Genomic DNA, 26237 nt, shown 5'->3' on the forward strand with positions numbered 1-26237 from the left:
AGAGACTAAAATGCATTAATACATGGAAATGCTCTAGACCAGCAAACTGCCAGAATCTCTGCTTTAATAGGTTTGCTGATGATCGATTAATTAAGTGCACTTGATTAGCAGCTATTTTCTCTCTTAATTTCCATAGAAGCTGGAACGATGCACATATTTTTTTACAGGATTGCATAGATTCATGTGAACATATTCCCTTTCATGTGGCTGTATATTCATGTCATCAGAGTATGTTTTTGAAGTTGTTGGACCCTTAGTTGATATATTTGTAGAAATGACATGGGAGGTGAGGAGGAAACATGGGATGGGGCATTTTATATATCATGCACATGTTTTTAACTATTTCTAGCCTCTTGCAGATGCAGTACCTTGTTGTCATTCATAGTATGATGACTAAATCATCATAGGTGGCAACCCTAACTCTATGTTTTCAAGAACGGCAACATTTTATTCTTTGTTGCCTGTTAGATAAACATCAGAATTACATATTATGATTACTTAGTGTTAGAGTCAAAGGTTTAAGGTCAATATTCGCTTGATGTGGTAAACTTTGTTAAACTAGTACTGAATTTAATTTATAATGAACACTGACCAAAAATTAAAGCAACATAATAACATAAACAATGTGAACTTCAGTTCAATTCAGTTTTACTTGTATAGCATTAATCACAACAGTAGTCACCCCAAGGTGCTCTATTTTGTAAGGTAAAGACCCTCCAATAATACATAATGTTAAAAATGTGATGACATAAGTGAAAAGGGCAAATGTTAAACATCTGTCATAGGTGACAGCTGAGAGGACTAACCTCTTAAAGTCCATCACTGATCATCATTGAAGTCTATTCATTTATGAAATGTTCATCTTCTACTGTTGTTTATTGGGTGGACAACATTGGGTGTGTGTGTGTTCGATGGACACTGACCCCAGAATTGCAAAGGATGCCCTCCATCAGTTCATAAGAAAGCCATATGTTGTGTGCCTCTGTGTGCTGGTGTGATTGTGGTCTTCCTGTGTATACAGAGGCTTTCCAGGAACCCAGAGGTGCTCAGGGTTAATGGATGGACCCCCATGCTTCCATGCTTCCTGCTGACAGCAAGTTAATAACCATCACAGAATCACAGTCACAAACACACAGTTATACATAGGCAGGTAAGTGGGTAGGCTGAAGGATAGTGGGACACTGTGGCTGCTGATGGGAGAGAGAAATCAAGTAAAAGGAAGGGAGAGTGGTGAGTGACAGTGGTAGCAACACTATTGTTGTTACTCTTTTTGTCTCCATTACCATATATGTCAATATAGGTAGGCAATGAAACTTGGCTGAATTACTTATGAACATGAAATGCTCAAATGAATTGCATTTATTCCATTATATGCTACATTTACTGCAAGTTTTGTAAATAGCGTGATTTTGGTGCATAACATGATGCAGGTTCAGGATTTTTTTACACTAAATAATGACTGATACTGCAGATGACTAATACTTGACCACTGGTGCATTAAGTAGATATTTTGTTTTTGAATTTATTATCAGGATATTGCATTTTTATACCATGGGGAATATGCAATAATATATGATAAATTATATAATATCAAAACCAATGATAGATAACTAGGGGGACAAAGCCACCTGGATCTCACCCATTGGTTACTGACCATTGCTAAACTGTAAGGATACAAACTCATACAGAACTATAGACTGATAAAAACAAAAAAACACTCCCAAAACTGAAGCAGAACTTGAGTACAAGACCTCTGAAGTGTATCAGAAGCTACATAGTTGAGCAGATGTCTGACAGAAAGATCGGTGCTAATGGTTTTAATTATCAGACATCACCCCATTGACACAGATACTCAAACACCCATTCTCGTAAGACAGAGACATTTCAATGGTGTGCTGTAATCTGTTTCTCCGTGTCTTTCTTCCTCTCTTTCACTTAAATGTCATTTGCACTATGTCAGCATTAAAATCAGGTCTTAGGGAATGTGACATTAGTGATGATAAATGAGTTACATGTATCATTAATCACTCAGCTGAAAGGTGTGAAGAGAGACTGAGAAAGAGGCAGCGAGAAAGATGAACGAGAGCGACAGTTCTTTCTTGTGTTCCTTTGTCCTAGGTTTGATTTTCAAGCCAGGGTGGGGATGATTTACGCTTGGACATACTGAAAAACCTACAATCAAAATGACAAAGTCAAATTAGTGTGAAGCTTCCAGCACCCAGGGAATAATTGCATTCAATCATGAATTCCATTATGTTGTCTGTTGAAAATCACTGGCAGTAATTATGCTCTCAGCATCAGCACACTGAGCCAATTAGTCATTTCAGCATCAACGGCCTACATGTGCGTCTACATCTGCCTTTGGCTTATACTACATTGCGTCTTGCTGCTGAGTGTCTTTGATGGAGTGGTTAGCATTTTTATCTCTGATTGCTCAGACACTCAGCAAAACAGTATTAACTACAGAGCTTTATGTCATGACTACATTTCCAGTTTGTCTACTTATATCTTTTTTTTTTTGTCTGCTTATATCGAGAATTTATATTGTGATTAAAATACTCTCAAAAATCATGTGTTTCGATGGACATCATGATTGTGCTCTTTATTGATGGTCATCTTGTCATTTTACGTCACATTTACTGTCTAAGGACAGCGCTACCTAGCAGTCTCTGCTTATGAGAGTGATTGATAGGGCTTAAAAAAATGCCCTTTTATGTTGGTGGAATCAAAAATGATATGGAGACATGACATTTGGTTGTTTAAGAAGAGAGGGACGTTTTAGGAGAGAGAGAGAGAAAGACAGCAGAAAAAGAGAGAGAGCGAGTTTTGAGATGTGAGAGATTTGTGACGTTTAGCATGTTTGAAGTGTGTAGTTAATGTGTTGTCTTGTGTAGTTAGTGTGTAGTGTTGTGGACAGTGTTGTGTGTCAGAACAATGAGGTGACTGCTGTCTCCAGGTAGAAACAGGAGTGATACACCTGCCGCTGTCAGACCTGCAGGGATCAGGCTGTGATGTTCTCCTTTATAGTGGACAGAAATATTTGGAGTGGCACGAATAATTTGTGTGGCATCTTATTGAATGCAGAACAGCTGATTGTTCTGTAAATAGTTTGCAATGGTTATTTTAAAAAAGGGGTAAAAGGTAAATGGCTGCATATAACTTTGTTGTTTGCAAAACTTGTGCATATGATTTTAAAATTGACAATTTATATTTGCATTTAAAGTTATGAAATATGATTCATTAAACATGTTTGTGGTTGTTACAGTACAAAATAAAACTTTTTTTACTCAGATTTTATTTTTTTTGTCTGATTTTAGATCAATTGTGTCAATACAGTATGTCAAAATGAAAACATAACTTTAAATCCAGACACGTGAGGTTGTGCTGAAAAGGATGATGCCAGACAAGGCAAATAAACAGTTTTTAAAGGTGAAATGTGGAGGGAAAATCAAAAGTAGTTAAAAATGGCCAATTATAACCTGGACCCCAGAGGGTTAAACATTATTTAAAGTAACGCAATAGTTAATAGGAGTTGAAAATAGGAGATGAAAATAAAAAGAAGTGATAACAGAAGTCTTTCAGCCGTATTTGAATTCTAAATATGATGACTCAGCTGTGCTGCTCATAATGTAGGAGGGGGTTGACGGTGACCACAGACATACATCGGCACAGACCTAAACCTATCTGACACCTAATTAGCTCATTCTTCCACAGGGACTGTGTGTGTATAAAATGAAAAACACAATAAACACCACATACAGTATGTCACCCAGGTGTGCTTTAGAACAGTAACCTGTTAAACCTTTATTGATTTACCTTTTCAAAACTTGCGTTCAGATTTTATGGCATGAGTGCAGGAGGATTACATAAACATCATGTTATATCAGAGTAATAATGTGACTATTGATCCCTGAAGGAAAATGCTATTTCCACTCAGTCTCCTATAGTGAGAACATGAGATTGGCTCAAAGGTCATACTGTTGTCAGTGGAAGAAATTCAGTGATAAATTCAGTTTGTCATAGATACATACATACAAAATCATTTATACATCTGTGAAATTCTGTTAAAGTACCATTCAACATATGTAAAACTGAAATTGTTCAGTGAAAAATGTAATAAATACGTGAAAACTGCTACTCTCTATAAAAGAAATGCTCCTTTCCCCGAGAAGCAGGAGTCTATTACAACTTCACCAGTTTGTCGCTGACTTGCCTTATATACACCTTCCCTTCAATTCAATTTTTCAATTTAATTTAATTTATATAGTGCCAAATCACCAAGGAAGAAGACCTTACATTAAGTTCCAACCAGTTAAGAGTTTCAGCAGGGTTCTTGTGGACTCCTCCAGGCTGAGCTGTGGATTATTTTTTCAGGCTTCTTCTAGCTGGCCAATGGGCCAGTAAATGAAATTAAGAAAAGCATGTAGACGAAGGAAACGCGTCATTGTCCTCTCAGTAGGGAAGCAGCAAACGGCTAAATGAGGAACTGAGATAAGCAGTGTTATATTTATCACTTATATTAGATATTCATAAATGCTTGCAGGCATATAGTATGATCAAGAACGATACCATTAACAAAAAAGTAACCATTTCAAAACTTGCTTCAAAATGCTGATGGCTCAACTAGTGCCCTTTTACACCTAATTGGAAAATTTACTGAACACTGCATTATTATTTAAGTTGCTTTAGTCTACCCACAATGCATACCTGCAAGCCACGTTAGATGACAGAATGACACTGCTCACATCCACAGGGTACAAGGGCTCACTTTGATTCTGACAGATGTCCCAACAAAACCTAAAACCTGCAAAGTGACTGAGTTCTTTAAGTGACCTTTCAGCATAGCAGAGTCAAGACGGGGTAAGCTGCTCTCCACCTCAGGTGCCACAGTATGAGGGACAGAAACCATTGGTATGTGGACCTAAAGGGTGAGTTTTCCATGGGCAGTAGTCCCAACACGGTAAATGCTTGGCACACAGCATATAATACATTACACTGTAACTCTTTACACCCAACGCTGTTCACAGGGCATCAGTCTCCATCTTTCCCAGCTGTCACTTCTCCCAGCAGATCACTTCACCAGGTAATTTTACCACTGTAGTTGCAACTGAATGTAATTACCCCTTAATTGTAGATTAGAGCACATGCTCCCTCTCCCTCCATCCACCACTAACCTTGAAGATCAGAAATATGCTGAGAGTGCCTCCTGGCACTCCAGGTCTCATTAGCTAATTGAAATGGCCCTGCCTAGGAGGGGAGCAATATGTTGGCTTAACAAGAAAGCCATTTAGGAGTGATCTGAAGACAGTGACCATCACTCAGAGGAACTAAGGTGAATGTATAAGACTTTTGTCTCTGGAAAAATATTGCAGATGCAGCTGATGGTATTCATCTTCCATTCATATACCACTACCGACACATTCAAAGTTTTAGCAATTTGAAAGTGATGGTGGACTGCTGTTTCTCTTTACTTAGAATTCAAAAAAAGAAGGCAAGAAATTCCACAAATGAACCCTTACAAGACACACCTGTGAAGTGAAAACCATTTTAGGTGAGAGAAGGCAAAAGGTTTGCAGCACTGTCAAAAAAGCAAAAAGGGTGGCTACTTTCAGGAACCTAAAACATAAGATGGCAGCATGGTGGCCAGTGTTGGGAAGGTTACTTTTAAAATGTATTCCATTACAGAATACAGAATACATGCCCCAAAATGTATTCTGTAACGTATTCCGTTACGTTACTCAATGACAGTAACGTATTCTGAATACTTTGGATTACTTAATATATTATCATGCTTTTTACAACAACGTGAATGTACTATTGCTGTGTGATTTATTACTATTACTGAAGGTCCGCGGCTCCGAACCCGTAGTAAAGGGACCTCTGACTAATACGGCGGGTTCCGTGTCGGGCTCGTAGCCGAAAAATAGCTTTACTTTGTTGTGTGGGTCAACTTTTCTTGCGAGAGACAAAGAGAGGCGTTGAAAGGCTGCTCCAACGGAACTTATTGTTTTCGGAGGAAAACACGAACACGGTGTACAGTCGAGTCTTAATAGCTTACTTACAACTGGGCTCGTCAGGCACTCTTCTTGGCTGCAGTGGTTATTATTATATTTAGGAGAGTGACGAAGAATTAGAGGCACAAGAAGACAAGGTTAAGCATGAGGAATAATCACAAGGAACAAGGAACATGGAGGCCTAGTTACCACCAGAAGGTAGCTGACTAACTGGCGAAAAGTGAAGGTCTGTACTGGTCTTAGTGGCTAAGTTGATTAGCCGCCTATGGATTATTGGTGAGGAACCCACAAGGGTGGACACAGGACAACACAGTTTCCAGATGGAAAACCACCAGACACTCGCTCGGACCATCACAGTCACTGCTACCTGTTACGCTTATCACTAATTCTAATGTTTTAACCAGGTCATATTGTGGAAACCATTACCACCCACTGACATAAGAGAAAGTACTCTACTGGTCGTTGCATTAAAAGCATGATGTTCAATTTGAAGTTACTCTTCAAGACCAGTTAAGTGAAATGAAATAATTTCTCACAACACACTAGTGTTCCGTCTTATGTATTCAACGGTCTCTGATTTGCATAAAAATGTAATGGTGACTATTCGGACTTATCTGTTAAACTTCTTACTGTTGCTTTTTTAAATGTGCTTCTTATTACTGAATAATAATAATAATAATAATAATAATAATAATAATAATAATAATAATAAGATAATATTTTGTACAACCACAATAGATTGGAAACAAAACCATCAAGCTGAACTAAAGGTCAGTTAAAATATAACATAAAATTCACATTCACAGGCATTGCAGTATCCATTCAGCCATCTTTGCTTAGCCTCTCGATTTTCATGAATTTAAAACAACTAAACGAGTGACCAATAAGGATTTTAACCAGTTGTATCATGAGTGTTTGTTAGCTAAGCAAAGGTTTGGATTTGGTTCCAAGTGTTGAATTTGGTTCGCTTGAACCATTTTCTGTTCTGTGACTGTAATTTGTGTTTTTGAAGATCAAAACCTTTTTTTTACTCAGAAGATATCAGTGAATGCTGTTTTGTTAATGCCACTAATAATAAAACTCATTTATTTATAATATGTCCTTTGGTAATGGAGCTTGATGCTCCATGGTAAGGCATTAGTGAGAGACAGATTTTTCAGTGTGAAAACTTCCTGTTGCAAAAGTATCGATTTTTCCCAAACCATGATTCAAAAACAATTTTCTTAAACCTCATAGTAGACATGTGTGACTAAATCTTATTAGCAACTTCAAAGATCCCAACAGAACACAGACTATTGATAATTTCTGCAAACCTGTGGCATGTCCACACAATTATCATTAAAAATGGATGTTTTTTTCTGAAATCCTGTCAAGCACAGTGTGATGGTGGCAACATGCTACTAACCTGATGATGAGAAACAGGGGGTGGTGGATTTTTCAAAGATGATAAATGAGAGGAAGGAGAAAGACAAGATTGAGGAGGATGGATTAAAGGGGATTCTCTGTGGGTCCTCTGTTCAGTGTAAGATATCTTTAGCTCACTTTTAATCAAACCAATTACCAGTGGAATATTAGCATTCTATAGTTTTGCATTGTGCAGAAGAAATATTAATGGAAAAACAGATTAAATAGCAGAGGGATTTAATTAGTGATATTTTCAGCATTATGCACACCAAAACAACTCTAACTCAAGGATACTCAGAATTTTGAACTTTCATTATGCAAAAATCTAAAGTCTACAAGGAAAAAGATTTATAAACAATGCTGCTATTTACCATTTGCTGCATATGTAAGCAAACTTTTAATGGTCTGAATAGAAAAGTATTATATAAGAACCAGTCCATTTATATTGTTTCAATGTGCTAAACACAGACACCTAGACCATCTTTTCCTACATAGAAGCTTTAATTGTGACAAAACAGTTTTGTCTGATTAATTATCTGCATGTCCAACTTGCCTTTCATGGCACTCTAAAATGATTTTATCCAAGTGCCTGCTGGATTGGGAAATCCACGGGGGAAATACAGCACAATTACAGTCTTGCAGTTTAAGAGAAGCTTCCTCTCATCTGGTCATTCACACACACATATTTAACACATTTTATAAATGTCTGTGTAAATGAGTTCAGTTTAAAATGTGTGTCACTATGCCTCACACCTTGTGGATGTCAGTGAGACGCCACTAATTTTCAAAATTTGATGTCCTTAAATGAGACTGGGTTGGAACATGTCAACTTTATGTGAAGAGAAAAAGCAGACAAGACACAAAGACTTGTGGTAGTAGTAAACTTAATTTAAATTAGGTAGGAAAAGGTCGGCACTTGATGAAAAAAATATGTATAAAGTACGACAGTGCTCATCACCATTTTCACTGGCGTTTTCCAATTCATTCCAGGCCAGCTGTTAATGTGTCTTTATCGATCATCCAACCATTTCCAAAACATCACATCATGATTTCATGTCTTTTATTGAAATTAAATTCAATATTTGAAACTATAGTACACTTTCATGTTAATAGTTTACAGACAACAGATAAAGTCTCCAGCCAAATGTGGATGTAAGTTATGCTTAGGAGGACTAAAATGGACTGGGAATGTTGCCTGGAGGGAAATACTGAATGTAACTGTGTTTGTTTTTATAAACACTTCGGTGTGGGCAATGATGACAACAACAACAAAAAAAATACAGACTTGATATTTAAGTTTCTACAAATACATTTTGTTCAAATGAATTGAAACTACGGCTGCCTTGAGGGGAAGTAGATACATCACGAAGGAAGGATTTAATAACTGGTAAACACAGTGGCTTGTCTGCATTCTTTTAGCATTTCTTTACCATGTGGCTTCTTCTAGTCTAGAAGCTTGTGCTTAAAGTGCTGCTTTATAGTATTTTTCTGGAATTTATGACACTGATTCCCCAGACGTTTAGCATAGAATGATATCTATAGCCTCCATTTATTAGATTTTGTAAGTCAAAGTTCTGGAAACTGAAACAGCATCAGCACATTACAGTATGAATAAGTCCTCGGGCAAAAATTGTATATGCAGACCAGAAGACAGATTCAGATTTAATGTGCATTTAAGATACATATTAATGTAAATGTTACAATGTTAAACATCCTGTGGATGTGGTCATAATGCAAGACAAATGGCTTGCAAATAGCTTTGTTTGCGTGGGAGACATCATTTAGCATTTAGCTTTGTGTCTGTTTGTGCATGTATGAATTGAAATCAATGTTTGGTTTATCCCTACACAGCTTTACTCTGAAAGTTACATTTTTAAGCAAATGCAATGGCTATGTTTGCTCGATAAGGGTGTCTGTATGCATTTATGCTAATGTATGCATATGCATAAATGTTTTTCTGAGTATGCTCATATAATAAGTCATCATACGCTAACCTCATAGCATGTTTAGCTGAGTCCCCGGGGTGGGGGGAGGTTTCCTCTGACTAACATGCTGCCATGGTGGATTGGTCAGGAGGAGACAGAGGATGAATATTTCACTTTGCTTAGCTGTTAATATTGCTAAAGACAAGTCCCTTTCCTGTGTACTATTTAAGATTCAGCACATGTGAGGAGATGTATTGAATATTATCAGCGGCTATTGTCATAATTTGTGAGTTTCATATTTTGAATTCATTCCATAGCCTTCCCCACTACTCCTTAATGTCAAGATGCTATGTGTCTGTGGTATTTGTCACTCTATAAGTGCTTCTTTCTTGCATCTTGTCTTTAGTTTTGCTTTCTATTTGTCATTTTCCCTGATTGCATTCACCTGTGCCTCATTTTCCCAGCTGTGTTCATTTAACGGATTGCTGTGTGTGTATAAATATTTCTTTGTTGCATTATCTGTTATCCTTTACAGCGTGTTTCCCTTTTTTATGGTCTCCTGCATTCTGCTGGATTTTCCACATGCTGTGTCATTATTTCTGTACACATGCTGTGTAGATCACATATTGCACATTATAGTTTGCCTCATCTCATGTGAGTTTTACCTGAAGACTTACATTGAATGGTAAATGGCCTGTATTTATATAGCGCTTTACTAGTCCCTAAGGACCCCAAAGCGCTTTACATATCCAGTCATCCACCCATTCACACACACATTCACACACTGGTGATGGCAAGCTACATTGTAACCACAGCCACCCTGTACATTAAACTTGTCTTCCTGAGATGAAACAAAACAGCCTTTCCAAACCAAATGTGGCTTCCCTCTGCTGTAGCTCCGATTAAAGGAACAGGACTGTCCAGTCAGGTCTGGAGTCAGCTGCCCCCTGGTGTCACTGTATATTATTGCAGAACTGAACACAGCACCTCCATCTGAGAGGGACAAAGATCTGAGATGTTGCACAGGGACTTAGGATGAAAACGTAAACATATTGGGATGTGAACATCAAATATGAGTGAATTTCATACTCATCGTGCAAGTGTTTGACCTAAACATGATTTATTATACATCAAGAGAGCCAATCCTGGTATATGAGTTATCAGAAGCTCCCACAGGCACAGAACAGCTTCTCTGATATATAAGCATCTTGCTCTATAACTCCACTCTCTTATCTTGATCAGATTTTCTATCTGTACGTGTGTGTGTGTGTGTGTGTGTGTGCGTGTGTGTGCGTGTGTGTGTGTGGTGGTGGTGGTGGGAGGGGGCATACTAAATTTGAATGTAAACGCGAAATAGTGATTCTGGTCCTACTTCATAATGCCAGCTTCACCGATCAATAAATCATTTTCAGATACTGCTGATCGGGACCACAGCTGTTGGTAGCTCTGAGGGTATGACCACATCTGTATGTGTGTACCATAGTATCAGATTTATACAGTATAGTACGGTGGAAAATGTTTTAATGAGAGAACATCTTTGTGGACAGACCGTGTGTGTGTGTGTGTGCGTGTGTGTCTCCCCTTCCATCTGTCTTTCTGTCTCATTGTACGATGTGCATACTATACTGGTGCATACAGTCACGTTAATCTTCTCTTGGGGTTCATCTCTATCTGTTTATCTGACTTTGAACTGTGTCTCTGTGTGTCTGTAGGTTTGTGTATGTCTTTGTTTGTAGCACCCTACCCTCTGTCTAATGGGGGCTGGGGGTGGGGTGATCTGCTGCAGAGCTGAAGGAATGGAGTCAGCTTCACTGTTCTCCTCTCTTCTCCTTTTGTCTTTATTTTCATCCACCAGTCTCTTCTTCTTTGTCCTCTTCTTTTATCATTTTCTTCTGTTCTTCTTCCTTTCTTCTTTTTTCTACTCTTTTGTGTTTTCATTTGTCCATTTACTTTTCAGTTCTTCACTTTTTCCTTTCTTGTTTGTCCTCTTCTGATTTTTCCTCTCATCTCTCACTATCCCCGCCGTGTAATATCCACCCTGATCTGTCCTCTTGTCTTTATTATATATTCACTCTTTTTGTCCTCTTTGCTTTTGTCCTTATGTTTGTTATTTAATCCCTGATTCTCCTCTTCTTGGGGTTGCCCTCTTTTGTTTTTTGCTCTTTTTATCCATGTTGAATTCAGTTTTTTCCAATGCTCTCTTCTTATTCACTTTCCCCTCATCCTCCTATTGAGACCCCTCTTACCTTCTTCTTACTTCTACTTTCTCCCTTCTTCTCCTCTTTTCCATCTCGCTCTGATTTTTCTCTTTACTCATGCTCTTTACATATCTCCTCTTTTTTTTTTTTACCTCTGTTATCACTTTTCTTTTCTCTCCTCTCCTCTATTGTCCTCTCCTCTCCTCTCCTGTCCTCTGGCTGAGCTATTGTCTTTGTAATACATTTCGACAGTGACATTAATGAAAGCACTGTGCATTTAACGACCGATATCTCCGGAAATTCCTCAGCATTCTTTGTCATTGCTCACACTGACAGCCACACATGCATACACATCTGAAATAATACACTCAACTGGCCGCTCACATAAACATAATCAGTGCAGGAAATAGCAGGTCTGTAAACCTGTAAACATGGTGACTAAGTGTGTGTTAAGTTTTTAAATATGATTTTTTTGTGCAAGTGTGTTTGACATCATTAAAAGACAAGTGTCATTTACAGGTGTAATTTAATTCAGCGTGACCAATACTTGGCTGTGTGTGTGCTATGATAGGACACAAGTGTGACCATCACAACAAAGGAGGGTGGGAACTGCTAAGCTAAAACGATATGGTGAGAAAGAGTATGTGGGCAGAAGAGAGCAACTAGGTATGAATTGTTAGGTGAAGGAAAAGTTTATTAAGAGGATGAAATAGAGGGAGGGATAGGGACAAGTTGAGGAGCAGCTTGGGAAAAAGAAAGTGAGAGGGTACACAAAAAAAAACAAAGTAAAGATGGAATAAAGGAGAAAAGACATTAACAGAATATTAGCAGTGTTGTGGTAGAGACGAGCCATGGGATGACCCTGACTTCATTAGCTACACATTAAAATATTAGATATAGAGAAAATAAAATAAAACACAAAGTTACCATCATTTTATAAAATCCGCATGGTCCTGTCATTTGGAATGCTTCAGTGACCTATATTTAAATTTCAAGTAGTGAAATAACAGACTATATCTGTATGCTATAAGTTCTAATTCCACTTTTATTACCCTTAATAAATAAAAGGTTTCTTTCCAAACCCATTAGTTGGTGGCTTCCTAAAAACTAACATCATGTTGTACTTAGGAAGTCTCAAAACTCGTGACTAAGACCAACAACTCATCAGGGCTCTGTTTACTGAGATCAAAGAAGCTGAAATAGGTTTGTTCATAGACTTCTGGCCATGCACGTTGACTTCTGTAAACCATTAGAGGAGCCCCCCACTAGCCATTAGAAAGACTGCAGGCTTAAGGAAAGTCTACATTGGCTGCACTTTTCACACCCAGAAGCTCCCTCCATCTTTTCTATACACAGCATGGAGGAAACCATAGCTTCCTTTCTTGTGCGGTAAAGGTGAAATATTTGTAGAAACCACGTCATTAACAAAGATCTGGTGAATGACCAATAAAAACTCACCAAACTGGTGAATAAAAACAATACAAAGGGAACTTGGAGCCATTAAGATTTTTTTTAAATGTATTGTACCCATGTACAGTATACTACAGCATACTCCCCAAAAAATTTGTGCAAGCTGCTATTATTAACTATAGTTTTATTTTCAAGTTAGGTGATCTCTGTGGGAATAAGTGTTTGAAAAAAAAATGGACTGGTGTTTTCAACACTCACAGTGGATGCACTTGAGGTTCAGTATCTTGCACAAAAATACTCTGACACACGCACAGAAGAATCGATGCATTAATCATCCGATTTGTAGGTGGACTGCTCTACCAGCACATCCCTGGATGCCTCAAACGTTGCCAATAATTTTAAAAGAATGTTCAGTTAGTTGAAAGATTTATTGGCTGCATAATAATGGATAGTATAAGAGCAGCTCCTTAAAGCTAATTTGTTCATACTCTGCTTTAGAGTACCAACACGTCTTCAGTGTTTTAATTCTACTTCACCAAGATCTCAGTAAGAAGCCCTGTTTATAGACGATACCATGTTTTCTTGCTCTTTCTTCAGTAATGTTAGTCATCTTTTTCATGCATATGTGCAGCATGATAAACCAACCTTTTAAAAATGCTCAGAGGTTGTCTGTACAGTGCATGCATACGCTCTGCTGTAGCTATTTATGCTGTAGCTACACATTGATATGTTCATGTGTCGTGTACGTGTTTAGTTTTCTTTAGTGTTTTGTATGCTAGCACTAAAAGACTACAACTTAACATGTATGTATTTATGTGCCTTAAGAAGCAGCTATTTTTCTGTGTGTGTGTATGTGTCACACGGTGGCATGTGAAGTTTTGACCCAAGTATGAACTCATCACTGACATTTACAAGGCCTTTATGCTGCTGTCTGTGTTTGTTTCTCTGTGTATGTGTGTGTGTACACATTCCCTGGAGGGCACACACATGAAAGCACACATACGCACTTGGATCCATCAGTCTAGATGGGTGGATTGCAGAAATTGAAAAGAAAAACCATGCCTCTTGTTGTCGGGCTCAGCAAGTCTTCAGAAATGTTGGTTGTAGTCTTATAACAATGTTTTTCTCTTTTTTCAGTTTTTTGGCAGTAGTAAATTATTTTCCAAATTATAATCACTATGCAAATGAAAAAGTAGAACTAAAATTATCCTTATGTTGATGTCTGATTGTTTCCAGGCAAGAACAATGATAAAGGCTTTTATTTCTCTGTCTCAGGTGTGGAGGCAGAACTTCTCTCTGAAGCAGCACCTGTGATTGTTTGGAGACTCATCGAGACCGTCGAGAAACATGGTGAGAGAAAAAGCAACAGCACTGTGTACTAAGTATATTTATTACCAGGTAACTACACACAATGCCATCATTATTTTGATATTTATATATATATATATATATATATATATATATATATATATATATATATATATATATATATATATATATATATATATATATGGTTAGACTACACGCCTTTCGAACAGAGGATCGCAAGTTCGATTCCTGCCTGGGGCGTCTGTATCCAGTAAGGGTGCAACGATACACAAAATTCACGGTTCGGTTCGATACTTTGGTGTCACGGTTCGATATTTTTTCGATACAAAAAAAAATGTTCATGCCTTTTTAATTTGTCATTTATTAAAATTATAAATATATATTTTAACTCAAAAGTACAGTTTTGAGTTGCGTGTTTTTTATTTTGACAGCAAATGCGCACCTGCGGACCACTTATGTGCAGCCCTGGTTATATAGCTCGTCATATTGCAGCCACAGAAATTCTTTTGTCCATGAAACCATAAAGCTGCACTTTCTTTTTGCCTTATAGTCTGATTTGTCATAACTTTTCCGTTTTGTGGTAAGCTTTTCTTTGGCTGTCACTTCTTCACCCTGACCTGTCTTATTTGGCTCAGCAGAACTAAAATATATATATCCTGTTGCTTTTACACACGCACTCACATAAGCTCAGCGATTCTCTGCGCAATCAACCTCTCACATGTTTAAGCTTGCTGCGGGAGATTTCACTTGTCATGTTTGCAAGGTAAGCTAACGATTAATAAGACTATGTCAGAGGAATTGGTGCACAAATTATCATCACTCACAGATCAGTGCTGTCGCTCTCTATACACAGTTCGCACGATTGCAAAGTGAAAGCAAAAAACAAGCGCAAATTCAAACGCGATTTCAATATGTCACATATTGACAGTGGCTCACCGATGCCAATGACATAATTACCCAGCTACATTTCTGAAAGAATGCAAAAGCATTGACATATATTTTTCCTTCCTACAATAGCCCGACGGGCAGGGCAGAGATAGATTTTGGTAGCCCGACTGAAAAAAATCGCTAGCTCCAGGACGTCGGGCTAGCGATATTGCAAGCCCTGTATCTGATTGAGGAATCACTCATCTTTGGAAAAGAGAGTTTATTACAGAGAAATGTCTCTTTCCAAAATAAAAGCTATACTATCCGCTTCTTCTGGGCTATATTCTCAGCAGCATAAGGAGAATCATGTGCTAACAGCTGTCTAAATGACTCGGCTAACGTTAGTAGCATGCTTGTTGTTTTGGTCTTTGCACTAGGATGATGTCGGCGTAAATGTGCAGTCATATTCGTTGTGTTCCCACTAGTGCTTTCAGGTTAATCTCGTTGAAATGACCTTAACGCCACAACACGGCAAATCTCCGTTAACGAGCTACCGCCGATCGCCCCGTGTGTGGGGCTAGACGGCCAACACGTTAACGAGCTAACTGCGCTAACACACTAGTTCCCACCCATGTAATTGAGCATTGCATGGCACATCCAACATACTGTTTTACTTTAGTCCATGACTCGCTTACCTTCAGGGTCATACGTCACATGAAAACCAAAATAATTCCAAACGCCAGATCTGAATGAGGGTGATGGAGGTCCATGTGTCTTGCTAGCTTGCCCTGCGCTCTTCCTTCTGACTATGCTGTCTGTGTTGAGCGCTCAGTGGATCTGCGCTCGACAGTGCAGCCTAGGCGGAGTAGTCGAACGCAGATTCACTGAGCGCTCAACACAGACAGCATCGTCGGAAGAAAAGTTGATAAAATAAATTACAAATGTTGTATTGTTCGATACATATGCGTACCGAACCGAAAGCACTGTATCGAACGGTTCAATATCGATACGAATATCGTTGCACCCCTAATATATATATATATATATATATATATATATATATATATATATATATATATATATATATATATATATATATATAATTATTATGGTAATTGCTCTTTCTTAATTATATATATTAAATAAAGAAGAAAGTACAATAAGTCTAATAAGTCTAATTTTTACAGAGGAGTTCACATTTTGCAAAATGTACACCTAACTAAGACTCACTGCTGCACAAATTCATAACTCAGCATGTGACCACTGAGTACATTTCTGCATGTGTACATTTCTGCTTCTGGGCTACAAATCCAACATGATGATTAGTGAGCTTTAAATATGCTCCGAGCCTTATTTTCAAATGAGAGCCAGGCTGGTTTTACTTTTCATGAGTCTAACCATGTCCTGACTCCTGCTCTGTGGTTAGAGATGTGAGATTAATCTCCATCTTTTCATTCCGTCACTTGTTTAAAAATAAATCCACCTTCTCCCACATGAGAAATAATAAATATGTGTGGTATGGTTCTGTCTTCTGAGGGCAGCAGGTGAAGAATTTTATAATTCAACAGGGCTGCATGAAAAATATAACACAATTCACCACATTTAGCCTGGAGCCTGAATAGCAGACTTGATCATTTGTATAATATAATGTATATCACTGTTTCTTAGCCCAGAGGAACATCATATTTTCTGTCTGACACAGTCATTTCTCGACTGACTTCGTTCCTCTTCGTCCGCTTGTGTGTGCTGTCCAGATCTTAATGATTCTCTGTACCAAGCCCCACCAGCATCCAGTGGACCTGTAGAGCTCCGCCAGTCTCTAGAATCAGGTACGGACCCCTTCAAAATAAGTTAAATGTTGGAGCAAAAATAATGTATAATAATGTATTCAGTAAATATTTACTGAAAGGTTTTTTATGAGGTGCCAGTTCAATCAAACGTCCAAGATAAGGCGGTAATGAGCTGAGTCTCAGACTCTGAATGTGACTGATTTGTCTGAGTATTTAAGGAAAATATTGCTTGACCATTCATATCTAAATGATAGAAATATTTTAAATCATATCACAATGAAAGTGATCATTCTCTTTACATCTCAGTGTCATGAGCTGTGTACAGGCAGAAACTGTGGACCCAAGGTGCAGACACTTTGAGCAGGCAGGCAGGGCAGACAGCATAGGATGAGGGAGACCACAACACAGATCAAAGAAAACACAGGGCTTAAATACACAGAGGGAGCAATCAGGGAATGGGAGACGGGGGGGGAAACACAGCTGGGACAAATCAGGGCTAAGACATGGGAAGCAAAACCAAACACATTAACATGAGACACGAACCTTTAAAGTAAAACAGGAAACATAACACAGAGACGTGGACTTGACAAGGGGACACAGCTGACAGGGGAGACAGAGCAACTATGGAACACAGAGACATAAACTATAAGACAGAGAACTCTAAGAAACCAAAAAACTAGAAATGATAAATAATATCAAAATCAAAGTTCAATAATGATGTAAAACTGAAAACCCCTAACACTCAGAACCTGCAAAGATTCTCATATTGCCTCTTTGCATCCTCTAACTTACTCCCATCTTTGGCCAAAATTAACTATTGTCTCTGGGAATGGGCTTGACTACCAGTATGTCAGTGTCAAGTTGACAACTGCTGATCATATTTGGTGATGTGATGTGTGGTGATCACCAGCTGGAACCAGAAACATGTCACCAAACAGCTGATTAGTATGAGGTTGACATGAAAAAGGTTATTGTAACCAGTGTGTCAAAGGTAGCCCTTAAAACATTTTCCATTATGTTAAAAAGGGACAGTGCTCTTGATAAAAGTATCACTAAGTATCAGTATCAATAATGTTACGACCCGTCTAGGACCAGGCAATAACATGAGTGAGGCACTCGCTCCCCCCCCCCCCAAGACCCAAGCAGCCACAGGAAACAAATCCGTTCTTTATAATGCCATTTATTTATAAAGTGAAAAAGAGGAACAACAAAAACGGGAGTGTCAACACTTCAGGGTGAGCCAAGGCCAAAGTAATAAATAAAAACAAATCTACACAAATCCCGCACCCCTGACCTTACCAAAACAAAGTCAAAAATAAAGACAGAGTCTGACCTCCTTAACTAATTCAAAACAGGAGAAAACGGGTGATCAAAAGAAACGGCTGCTCACCCCTACCCACTCCACTTCCACAACTTTCAAGCCACACTGCAGCCAGTGGCTGCCACAGTTACACTGCTGGGTCATGAGGAGAAACACGAGGACCTCTCCCGCCATAACACTCCAGCCTCCTTTTAATGGGCGGGTCCTCCAGCTGGAACCAGTCACGTCGGGGCGGTGTATCCACGCCCCAATCGGAGCAGGGCCCTGGCACAGCTGAATTAACATAAAAAGATGCATCACCTGCACAAAACAAAACACATGAACATGAAAGTTCGGAACACTAAGAATATAAATACCAGTATTTGTATTTATAAAATCCTGACACTACCTATGACTTATTTTTTGACTCTTGGTGTCGGCATGGTAACTACTGCTGTACTCCCTGTCTGTCATGGAAACTTATCAGCACACTGTAAACCTGAGGAAATTTAAAATTTAAAGTTAATAAACGTAAAAGTTCAAGCATACAAATCTCACCTTTGTGTTCTTTTTTAATTAAGCAAAAGTCAAACAGGACCTTTGATAAATCAAAACTGTAATAAGTCAAAAGTGCCTCATTCAGCCATTTACACTAGCACCTTTTTCGACACTGCAGTGGTTTCTATCTTATATTCACATATCGGTGAACACATCAGAGAGCAACTTGGGTTTCAGTATCTTGCTCAAGGATACTTGACCAACCGAATTAGCTGATGACCTGCTCTAGAGTATTGTCTTTTATAACATCAAACACAAAGGAGCTATTCATTTATTTATTTTGTAGAAGGAAAATCTGCCCTTTACACTTGATAGCATTTAGTACCATTTTAACATTGCTGATGATTGTGGGTATTTCTTAAGAGTTCCTAATAGAAAAAAATGACCAGACGTTTCTTGCCTGTGTTCAATGAGCACAGAGTAGCCTAATACACGTCCATGATCAGTGATCCAAACACTGTGAGTGTAATATTCACAGGCTCTGGTCATGCAGAAAAGCTCACTTGCACGCATGTGGTGTGAGTAAACAGTAAATACATGGCTTTAATCTGCACCAACTACTTACAGTGTAGATATTTAGCATTTAGATTCACAGCAACAACAACATCTTTGATTTTAAGGAAAATTTCATGGAAGATGTTCACACATTAAATATTCTGTTGTAGGAATACTAAACTGAGGGAAATGAAATAATTGAATTATCGATAACTGGGGATCCTCCAAGCGCTTCTATCACAGACCCAATGGTTGGTAAAAAGATACCTATTTTATCTTTTAAGTACTTTATTGTGCCTTTAGGGGTACAAAAGCTTGTCTCATGGGTTGTATCTTTTAAAGTATTGATGTTGTGTCCTTAGGCTGGAGTCTAATCTAGCTGTCATAGAAAGAAGACAGGGTACACCCTGGATACACTCTGACATTATTAAGTCATTAATTAATTTATCATGCAGTTATTAAACGTGGGAGGAAATCCATGCAGATACAAGGAGAAGATGCGAAGTCCACACAGGAACATGGCAGCCAAACAGGAGAATTAAATCAAATTAAATAAGGGACTCTGACCCGAAGGATGGAGAGCCAGTCCAGACCAGGGGTATCTGGGATCTAACAAAGTGCAAACCAGAAAATATCCTGGGCATATACAAACTGTGGCACAGTGGTTCAGTAGTTAGCACTCCTGTCTCACAGGAAGAAGGCTCCTGGTTCCAATCACAGCAGGGGCCTTTTTAAATGGAGTACATGTCCTTGCATGGGTTTCTTCCAGATGGTACCTTTGCTTGAATCGCATAAAAGAATGTTAAAATAGTGTGCTTTTTACTGCTTGATAATATATTGTATATCTACCATTCTGTATACATAAATAGCTGGTGTTCCAGTAATTATTCTTATTGATTAGATTTCTCTATATTGTAACAGCATGGGCGAAAACTGTTTTTTAAACTCTATCACTATTACCAGTTCTTTCAGGTCAGATAATTATTGAATTATTGACTTACAGGCACCTCTTTTGTTTCACTTAACACTGACTTCACACAGGTCCCTTTTCTCTTCTTGTTCCACACCTCGTAGCAATAACTGCACAAACATGGTTGCTCTATTCAGAATTGTCCTGAATGCATTCAAACTGGTAAACGTACAATGACATGAAAAAGCATTTTGCCCCTTCCAGATTTCTTTGGTTTTTACATATTTGTCACACTTTCAGGTCATCAAACAAATGTTATTGTTACAGAAATATAACTTAAGTAAATATAAAATGCAATTTATTATGGGTAAGCATTGGCAGGAGTACCAAAATTACTCCAGAGTAGAAACACATCTAATCCGGGAGATAAAAAGAGAGGAAGAGACTGAGCAAAAATGTGATCCATCTTTGACTTCTGTGGCAAAAACCTATGCCGACCAAAAAAAGAACATAAAGGCTTTTATTAGGTTTAGGGGCAATTGTCTGCTAACTATAGCTCAGTGGAGCAGATCATCTACTAGTTGGAAGGTTGGTGATTTGATCACTGGCTGCTGTAGTCTGTATGCCAACATATCCTTGCTGAACCCCAAGTAGCTGCCCTATTTGTTCATCAGAGTGTGAATGTTAGATAGAAAAAGCATAGAAAAAAGTGCTTGTGTGAATGAGGGATGTTGTATGAAGTGCTTTGACTGCTTAAGTAGAGTAGAAGAGTACAAAATAAAAACCATCCCATACTACACAGGGGCCATGGAGGTTTGCAAAGTCCTATTCTTTTGATAAATGAAATCATCATTTTAAAAATATTTTTTATTTATCGAGGCTACCTTCATCTAACATAAAAATGTGTTTGATGTCATGTAAGTGTGTGCAAAATGTGCTAAAATATGCCACAAATGCTTTTTCACTGTACTGTATATGTAACTGTCTAAAAGCTATTCGGTTAGCAGACAAATAAGATTACAAGTGAAGCCTTCTTGTGTACTAAAATAGCAACATCAAACATTTGTTTTAGCTTGTGCACTCAATTGAAACTGAAATTATGTTTCTTATCTTTTCAAACAAAGTGACTCTTGCTAAAATTAAATGGGCTCTTCCTTTTGCTGTGTTGGTTAATTTGTAATCATCTGCAAGCAACAAGTGGATCATCAGAAAACACAGCTCCAAAACCAGGCAAAGTAGATAGTCAGGAAAAAAGACAAAACTTGGCCAAATTGTAGTATTTGAAGTTCAGTTTTGGCACCACCAGGGAGTGCTCTGGCTCTGTACTTTAATTTTGGGAGAAAGGGGAGGGGAGCTCACAAAATTACACTCTAGACTCCACTCTCAGTTGGAGCATGGTAAGCAGGTAGCTGGCCAGGAGGATATGAGACATTTATTCTTAGTTTTTGTTATTTATGCTTATGATAGTGGGTCAAAAACAGATATTTCATTAGTTCTTACCAGTATGGTGTGATGTTATATAAAGCTTATATAAAACTGAACTTTGCCCTAACACATGTCCACTCTCTGGCACATTTACATGGAATTATTATTGTTAAAATATTATTTTTATTGTAATAGCAAGAAGAATATTAAGATAATGGTTAATCGAGTGCACTCCCTCTAATTTTATATATTAGTAATATAATTTACAAAGTAAATCTTGAATGAAGATAATTCTAAAACTATTTAGAAATGTATTTTATGGACTGATGCAGAACTAATTTCGGTGTTTCAGTAGTTATGCTACCTGGAATCCTAAGAGGTTAGCACTAATGATGCTACATCACTATTATGTATTTTTCATCATTTATGTTATATGTTATTGTCTTTCTAAGTCTTAAAAGAAATACTAAACACACACACACACACACACACAGCTATAAACATAGGCTTAGGTAATACATCATACTTTCAAAAGGTTTTAAAAAGACTGAAGACATTGGATGCTGAGCCACACAACATAGTAAATGGACTGATTCTTATATAGTACTTTTGTTATTTATCCGAGCAACACTCAAAACACTTTACACAGCTTGCCAGATACATGTGTATAGATACATGCGCACACACCTGAAACCTGACCCTTTTTAGACCATTACCATTGGGCCAAGATATGCACATATTATTGAATTAAAGAAGCTGACATATAGGCAGAGAAATATATAACAAAGCCCTGACATGCACACCCAGATATATGTTAAAGCATAAAGGGGCTGAATGACAGAAATTGCATGCACTCTATAACTGTGTTCTGTATGATATGTGATCTAATAGAGGTGGACAGAGTTTATAAATGGCCTGTATTTATATAGCGCTTTACTAGTCCCTAAGGACCCCAAAGCGCTTTACATATCCAGTCATCCACCCATACATTCACACACTGGTGATGGCAGCTACATTGTAGCCACAGCCACCCTGGGGCGCACTGCCAGAGGCGAGGCTGCTGGACACTGGCGCCACCGGGCCCTCTGACCACCACCAGTAGGTGAAGTGTCTTGCCCAAGGACACAACGACCGAGACTGTCCAAGCCGGGGCTCGAACCGGCAACCTTCCGATTACAAGACAAATTCCCAACTCTTGAGCCACGATCGCCCGCATTTATATGGAATATAAATATATCAAAAGGTAACTTGTGGGGAGATTTGTGTTGACGTCTGAGTATGAGGTCATGTGAATAGTCATAAAGGAAGGGTTTGGATGGAATACTGAAGGGCACGTAGGGGTGGTATATGTGAGAAACAATGGAGAGAGAGTGGGAGGGAAACAAGAAAGGAAACACTGTCTTCCTCCGTGCCTCAGCATCACACACAGGAATATTTTTCTCTTTCAATCATGGTTTTGAATTACACACTCAGAAGAAATACAAGGCAAAGATAAAGAAATATAATGAATGAGTGTTTTTCTTTAAGTATAGACTGTCTATACTGCAATCACTGTGGCTGATGTAATATCACCTGTTGGCTTGTGGAATCCACATTTTGAAGCCTTAATGTTTAACTTTTGGCCACCACCATGTTAGCGTTTCACAGACCATATTGACAATATTTGGATGATGGAGTGGAGTACTAAGTTATCAGCTAATGCAAGTTTGTTCCACAAGCTGCACCAACAAAAACTGTAGGGGGCACAGATATACGTGCCTACTAATTGGTATTACCTAAAAGAATAATAAAGTACTAGAATTTCACTAAACAAAACTAAAGAACAAACTTCTTGGATGGCCTGTACAACAAAGATTTGTTACATAGTTCTGTGAAGCAGGGTCCAAAAAGCAGAAACTATAATACCATTTTGAACATTCAGCAAAGAGCTAAGTTATGAAAAAATCTCATTATTAGCCACAGTGCCTTTGTTATGAAGATGTGACTATTAATAGAGCCCCAAATTGTATTTTGTACTACAAAGGCTGTAAAGATACGTTTTACCCCTGAGCCTTAATGCTGTATCGTCAACAAGAGCAGCCCAGCTGTATAGGGCAAAATATAAGGTGCACCCTGGACAGGTCCCCACCAATAAACCTAAACCCACCAACTGCATGTCTTTGGACTGTGGAGAAAGCTATCAGAGCGAACCCATCCAGACATGGGGAGAGCATGCAAACTACATACAGAAAGGCCTTGGCCAGATAGTGGATTGAAACCCAGGACCTTTTTACTATGAGGCAACAATGCTAACCACTGCAACACCCTGCTGCCCTATTAAAAAAAAAAAAAATTGACAAAGAATAGGCAACAAAGTCATGTTTGCTCTCATGGCAATCCAGTGTTCCACAGCCAGGAAGAAAACTGCATTTTTCCTCCTGTATCTGAGGTTTGACTTACGGACAAACTGTGGTTTGCACAGAAGTCCAAGAATAAAAACCCGCTCAGGGTCAGATCCTTGAACCCGTTCCTCTCAATCACGCCCCTCCAGGTCTCATTGTTGTTGCCCAATGAGCGTTGAAGTCTCGGTCGGTCCGCCAGGGCCTCAGCTCCTGGTCGCAGCCCGGCACACATTGCACCCGACCTCTACTGCCTGTGGGGCCTGGCGCCTCCTGCAAGTGGTGGGCCTATTGCTACAAAGTCAAAGGTTAACCAGGAAATATGCAAGTCTTGAAGGTCATATCCAAATCCTCTATCCATGTTTGTATACTGTGTATGGTAGTACATTTATATACTGCAATAGACTTAGATTGCCATGATGTACTGAGCGTTTCTCCTTCTCTCACTCCTTTTTCACTGACCATGTGTTTATACACTCAATTTAATTATGAGTTATTATTAATCTCTGGCTCCCTTCCAGAGTGTGTCTACCTCTTGTTGCGGCTTCTCTGAATTATTTTAGGGTCTTTAATTTAGAACATTAAGTGGCTTTAGGAGACTTTTGTTCTGATGTGGCACTTTGAAAACTAAACTGAATTGAATAACTGATAATAGTAAATAAAACCTTTGTTGGAACGGTGTTCTGATCAGTACGTTGCAGAGGCAGTGAAACATCAGTCTGCAGGAAGTATATCCAGGCTGCTTAAGTACTCTGCCTTCTCTGTTCTGCATTTGTGTTGCATGTTATGGAATAATATTATGTAACAGGGAGTTGTATATTGTACAGAAATTCTCACATTATTCCACAGCCTCAGATCCTGCCAACTGACATGATTGGCTGTGTGTGCTTTATTTGGTATGTTGCACGTGTACAGTATTTTCTTAGAAGAGTCAAAGTGAGCGTATAAGTGTCTGAGTTACTCTGAAAGGGTTTAGGAACATTACCTCATCAAATTGACCTGTGATTGGTACATGGCCTGAGAGTTGCCATGGTAACAGCTAGCCTTTTTTAGCAGACTGGTTCTGCCGTGCCCACACAGCGCTCAGTGAGTTGGCCCAGTAACACTGTGTGTGTGCTGGAACTTCTGTATCTGTGAGTACCAGCATGTGTTTCACACCTGAAGAGTGACAACATCCATCCATCTATCTATCTATCTATCTATCTATCTATCTATCTATCTATCTATCTATCTATCTACCTGCCATTGCCACCCTGGCAAATGGTACACACCAAGAGTGATGCTTGGCTGTTGGTGTACCCTGCAGTTTATTTCCTCCTGCAGCTAAAACATCTTGTTTGAGATAGTGGATCAACTGAGGATTTCACTAAAAGCTATTATAAGCTGTGCAAAAGTACTTTAGAGTTTAAGAATGTTCTTTCTGTGAAAAGTATAAAAGTAGTAGTGTTTTTTTGATTTTATTACAATGGGAAACATCTTTATTTTGTATGTGTACTAGTATCTCTGGTGTGAGGCCTCTGAGTATGTGTGTTTTATGCTTTTAACTGAGTTTGAAGTAGTTGCTTGTGATGATTACATGGACGTGCTCAGATATATGCAAACACACAAACACTGTGCAATGGCACAGAGTGGGCAGTGTCTGTTTTGGAAATGATGACTCATGTTCACTTAAACTGTTACAGAATATTCTGCTACACAGAATATAAAACAGTGTGCATGGAAGCATAGAGAGACACTGCAGATAGATGAGGACATACTACTTTGTTATCTTTGCTCACATTTTCCCATGAAATTATTTGGTTGCCTCTCACAGCAACAAGCAATCTACAACACCGGAACTCTTAAATAATATTATTTCTTTTTGCATTTTTTTAGTGCTCTTCAGTCTCTCTCTGTCTTCCCTTTTGAACTTTTATGTCCTTTTTTATTCACTCATTCATCGCCATTCCTTTTCTTCTCCCTTGTGCTTCAGTGACAGTGGCTGCTGAGTTCAGCAAAACAGAAATTAAAATCGCTCCTCTACTCCATCTTTTTCTTCCATCTGCATCCTTCTATTCTTTCTGTCTCTGCTACCAGTTGTCTCCCAGTCTCTGTCCTGCTATTGGTTGGAAGTGATGTCATCATCTTCCTCTGGGGTCCGTCAGTAACCTATTGGAATCCAGTAATTTTACAGTCAGCAGCTGCACATACTCATAAACAGCTGATCAGACATTCGTTCACAGTGGATGTGTGGT

General features: G+C 38.5%; 1 protein-coding gene across 2 annotated transcripts in view; it reads left to right on the top strand.

The window, feature by feature from the left end:
• The first annotated feature begins 4757 nt into the window (after window positions 1–4757).
• Window positions 4758–26237, top strand: part of LOC309691880 (phosphatidylinositol 3-kinase regulatory subunit alpha-like) — a 42257-nt gene continuing 20777 nt past the window's right edge. For both annotated transcript variants that reach the window (XM_082509906.1, XM_082509907.1), the window contains exons 1-4: window positions 4758–4911; window positions 5028–5083; window positions 14227–14301; window positions 16902–16976. In XM_082509906.1, the coding sequence (XP_082366032.1) occupies window positions 4892–4911; window positions 5028–5083; window positions 14227–14301; window positions 16902–16976 (226 nt within the window). In that variant the 5' untranslated portion in view covers window positions 4758–4891. The remainder of the gene's footprint in view (window positions 4912–5027; window positions 5084–14226; window positions 14302–16901; window positions 16977–26237) is intronic.

The sequence above is a fragment of the Aulonocara stuartgranti genome, assembly GCF_965226115.1.
Source record: "Aulonocara stuartgranti genome assembly, chromosome: 17".
Classification (NCBI taxonomy): domain Eukaryota; kingdom Metazoa; phylum Chordata; class Actinopteri; order Cichliformes; family Cichlidae; genus Aulonocara; species Aulonocara stuartgranti.